At 48.4% G+C, this 4,899-nt stretch overlaps 1 protein-coding gene across 1 annotated transcript; it reads right to left on the reverse strand.

The window, feature by feature from the left end:
* Positions 1-1,656: 1,656 nt before the first annotated feature.
* On the reverse strand, positions 1,657-3,013 carry LOC109753583 (cytosolic sulfotransferase 5). The gene has a single exon (XM_020312506.4). It carries the CDS (start codon positions 2,783-2,785, stop codon positions 1,751-1,753), a length of 1,035 nt encoding a protein of 344 aa, XP_020168095.1. The 5' UTR covers positions 2,786-3,013; the 3' UTR covers positions 1,657-1,750.
* Between the last annotated feature and the right edge of the window lie 1,886 nt (positions 3,014-4,899).

The following is a 4,899-nucleotide window of genomic DNA, read 5'->3' on the forward strand; positions in this document are numbered from 1 at the left end:
TGGGATCGGAGTGCCTATAATATTGTATTGATGTATCATGAAGTCTATGTACACTGCAATAAAATTAAATAATCATGTTTATGACGACATGGCCATTGTGAAAGGTTAGTTGTGAGAAAGATCAGTTTGTGTTTTTTTATAAAGAGCAATATACTAGTATTAAGATTTATTTATTTTGCAAAAATATTGATATCAGGATGTTGCCAATTGCACGCAGACTCTGCACACCAATACAATGTCATGGCCTAGTCCAAGCATACACACAACCAAAAATAATGAAAAGAAGAGGAAGAGAAAACAAAGAAAGGCATTACTCCAACTACTTGCAACAAATAAGTACCGACTGTTAGAACTAGCGGGCTTGGCTCATGTGAATAACTCTCATATTCCCAATAAATCAAAACACTCATGTATGGCACCGAGGTGGAGGTGCAATATTTAGTCCCACATCAGAAGTGGAGGTGGAGTGTGACACCGTGACCAAAATATACTCTATAGTAGAGTCTCCGCACTTCAATAAGTGGTTGGTACGAGGAGAGGCAGAGAATAACACACGCCCACTCGTCTGGCCGGGTTGGTGCCGGTGCGAAGGAGGCGGGTCTGCAACAAGCATGTGAATGGTCTTCTGAAAAAGAAAATGTGCCTTGCAAGAGCGCAATTCTTTTTGTCGTTTCATTTTTGGGTTTCTTGGCCAGTAAATTTTTTTAGAAGTTGGAAATCTAGTCAGTGTAGACCGTGATCGTGACACGAGAACATATGGTTCTCCTATATATATGACCTATCAGCCACCTCCAAAAGGTACATAAAATCGAGTTAGGTTGTTTCTGGCGCCATCATGTCCCCATCTGGAACGCTGGCGTGTCCACCCGCGAGCAGGAGAGCAAGTCTTTGGAACCTCTTGCCTTTGTGATCTTGCATCGGAAAAGGGTGAATTAGGTTTTTGGAAAGCGCTACCTGTAACTGCTCACTTTCATCACCACAGGTCGTTTTCCTTCCAAGTCAGGTGGCATCGCATACCATAGTATCCGCCATTGTTTCCTTCGACTGCTCTTTGCCAAAATCATCGTCAACAAACATCACTTCACCGAAGAGGAGAAGAAGAGTGGGGTCGTCAATCAGGTTGTGAGCTTCTGCAGCTTCGGAACACTTCGCAACCAAAGCTATGTTTGTTCAAAATGATCAACGTGCATGTGTTTGTATGAATTTGGTGTTTTGAAAATAGAGACCGTGGCTGTAAATGCCAAGTTTTGGTATCCATCCGGTCACTATCCACGGGCGCTTCCGTGGACGTATAGAGGCTCGAATTACGTACACACGGTTGTAGATGCTCTTAGGAGATGTGCTACATGTTGTGCGATACTAGATATTAAGTTGCATGCAACAACTAGTTCACCAAAACTACTCTTTCCATTTTTTTTACTCCACATATTTGGTTGGTCTTAAGTCAACAAACTTAGTGAAGTTTGATCAAATTTATATTAAAATGATGAACATCTACAACATAAAATAAATGCAATATGAAATTATATTTCATGACGGACATGGTATTGATTGGTACCGTGAGTGCTTTTTTTTTATAAACTTGTCAAAAGTTGAAAGGTTTGACTAAAGACAATCCTAATATGCGGAGTAACAAATTGGATGGACTACTGATACTGATTAAAAGGAAATGCTGGCAATACATTGCAGAGATTTATTGGATATATTGACGGAAAACGACCAGAAAAGTAATGCGTGAATAGGTCAAAAGTCACTGAAAAGTGAGCCCTGTCCCGCGCATTTTATCAGCTACGATCTTGTCCAGATGGCTCGCCATTTCCGGCATCATGTGGTTCACCCAATCGCCGGACGCCCCATTCCTGAAGAGCGCATCACGCGGGACGGGGAGGAGTGGATCCAAGTGCCCGGTTTTGTTGGCGTCCAGGCCCTTGAGGTGCCCGAAGCTGCAGAGCTGGACGATGCTGTCGACGGTGCCGGCCTCGTCCTCCGCTGCGGAGAATGGCATTCCGATGAACCGCGCCAGCTTTCGGACGTTCTTGGCCGGGTCGCGGAGCAGCTCCTCGTACCGCAGGAAGAGCACCTTGTCCGGCATCGCCGTGCTCGCGCGCCAGTAGCTGAGGACGTGGTCCCATACCGGGCCGAACGCCACCGCGCCGTCGCAGACGGACTCGAAGACGACGGCGAACGCCAGGTCCGGCTGCAGGCGGCGGAGGAAATGCCACGCCGAGACGGCCATGTCCTTCGGGTCCCTGCATACGTAGACGACCCGGCAGCCGGGCACGGCCGACGGCACCATTGGGAGCGGCATGTGCGTGTTCATCAGGCGCGGGGACGGGAGCAGCTCGAGCTCCGCCTCCCGGCCGCCCTTGAACAGGCCCTCCAGGAAAGGTAGGCACTGGTGCGGGTTCAGTCGGCGGAGCGGGTGGTCGGCGCTGGCGGGTGGGTAGGCCTTGCGTGCCATCGTCGCGAAGGTCAAGGCGTTGAGCCACGTGGTGCCGCACTTGGGCAAGCTGGCCACAATGACGTCGTCGGGGCGGGGCTCGAATTGCCGCTGGAGGGCGATGGCCGCCGGGACGTGGATATCCCGTATCCAAAAGCCCTGGTAAAGACGGAGCTTCTTGACACCGTTGGCCTCCAGCGCGCTCGGCAGGGTGGCGACAAGGTCGGCATGCTCTTCCTCGCGCTGCTGCGGCGAGGATACGAGGTATGTGCCTATAACAACAAGGGCGTCCTCGAAAGGCACCGGTCCTTCTTCTGGAATCGCCATGGAAGCCAAGGTCGGCATGCTAAAAATGGCAAAGAAGAGCCACTGTGGTGGAGGGGCGCAGGGAAGGGAAGATTCGTTGAAAGGAAGAGCTGCAAGCAGCAAACGATTGGAAGAAGAAGAGGAGAGCGGCGCTGGAATGCTGGCGTCTGAGAGAGAGAGAGAGAGAGAGAGAGAGAGAGAGAGAGAGAGAGAGAGATCAGATCACAGAAAATAGGGCAGATATAGAAACAGAGAGAGAGAGAGATAGAGAGATCAGATCACAGAAAATAGGGCAGATATAGAAACGCACATCCAGTACCATGCACGCCCCTCCACTTGCAGCCCACTCGATAAAATACAGTAGTAGTAGAAAATAGGGCAGACGACATACACCTGCAGCCCACATATGTATATCCAAATGGATCCCACCCAGCTTCTCATCTGTGATCTGTCAGCATCTCCATGTCAGCTCCCCCTTCTCAGCATTTTTCAATTCACCGCGTGTTTGGTGAGGGGAATTTTTATTTTTGGTAAATGATGTTTTTCATTAGCATTAATTAAGGTGAATAGGTGATACAAACACACCCGACTTCTATATGATTACGATGCACACACAGTCAACCAACACACAAAGAATTACACCTGCAAAAAGCAAAGTCATGAATGACCGAAGTAAACAAAAAAGAGAGAGATAAGAACCGGTGATCCATGCCGGAGCTGGTGAATCAACGAAGATGATGCAAGCGAGCACGATCAGGACCTGGACATTGCCACGCGGAGTGAAGACCGTGCAGAAACACGCGGAGTGAATGCCGCCAAGAGCTATCCGCAGAGCGAAGAACATCCGTCGATCGATGCATGTGTGATGCCAATCGAGAATATTGATGAGTGGAGACAGTGACAGTGTCCTGGACTAGGGGGTGCTAACCACGTCGGCCCCTTTGCAGTGGCCGGCCCAAGGATCATTAGATCATCAACAAATGGGCCAACACCGTCATGCCCTCTGGCATGGTCGAGATAGAATCCTTCTAAGACTTGTCGCATACTTTAAGACATGTTTGGATCTTCGGCATGTTTATCCCTATATGTAACCGACCTCATGTAAACCCTAGGTACCCCGGTCCCTATATAAGTCGAGGGGTTTTGGCTTGTAGCTAGGATGAATAATCATTCATACACATAAGATCTTGAGGTAGACCATCTTGTACCTTGTACTCCAAAACAATCAATACAACGGAAGTAGGACGTAGGGTTATACCTCTTTAAGACGGCCGGAACCTAAGTAAATACCGTGTCCCTTGTTCATCATGTTACCATCTAGCTAAGATCATCAGCTCGGGACCCCCTACCCGAGATCTGCCGGATTTAACCCCAACAATGATGACCCATGCAGGTCCCGCTGAGTGATCAAAACAGTTTGATGGCATCATCGTTCGAGGATCAAATCCATCCCGGCGAAGATATTACGTCGGAACGTCTAAAACTCGGTTTAACCGAATCACCGGAGGAAATTGAAACCGTGGATCCTCTGCGAGACATCGATCTCAAAAACCCAAGTCATGTAGGCGTTTCCGCGGGCATGACCCTATATCTGGCCAAGGAACCACAAACGATCACCGCCCGAGCACCTGTTTTATACCAGCTGCAGGGCGAGGACTACGTTTCACCGCACCAGGCCTGAAGCTCGGATCCGATCGACGACCAACAATGATGTCCTGAGCAGCCAGGCCACTCGGGTAACCTCGGATTTCACACTTCAAACTCCGGAAACCCACTTGATAAAATAGGGCAGATATAGAAACGCACATCCAGTACGATGCACGCCCCTCCACTTGCAGCCCACTTGATAAATACACTAGAAAATAGGGCAAATGACATACACCTGCAGCCCACATGTATATCCAAATGGATCCCACCCACATTCTCATCTGTGATCTGTCCATCTCAGCATCTCTATGTCCGCTCCCACTAATCAGCATTTTTCAATTCAATGCGTGTTTGGTGAGGGGATATTTTTTTGGTAAAGGACGTTTTTCATTAGAATTAATTAAAGTGAATAGGTGAGTACAAATACAATAAGCATGCACCCGACTTCTATATGATAAGGATGTACACAGTCAATCAACACACACAAAGGATAACACCTGCAAAAA

This window comes from Aegilops tauschii, chromosome 2 (assembly GCF_002575655.3).
Source record: "Aegilops tauschii subsp. strangulata cultivar AL8/78 chromosome 2, Aet v6.0, whole genome shotgun sequence".
Taxonomy (NCBI): domain Eukaryota; kingdom Viridiplantae; phylum Streptophyta; class Magnoliopsida; order Poales; family Poaceae; genus Aegilops; species Aegilops tauschii.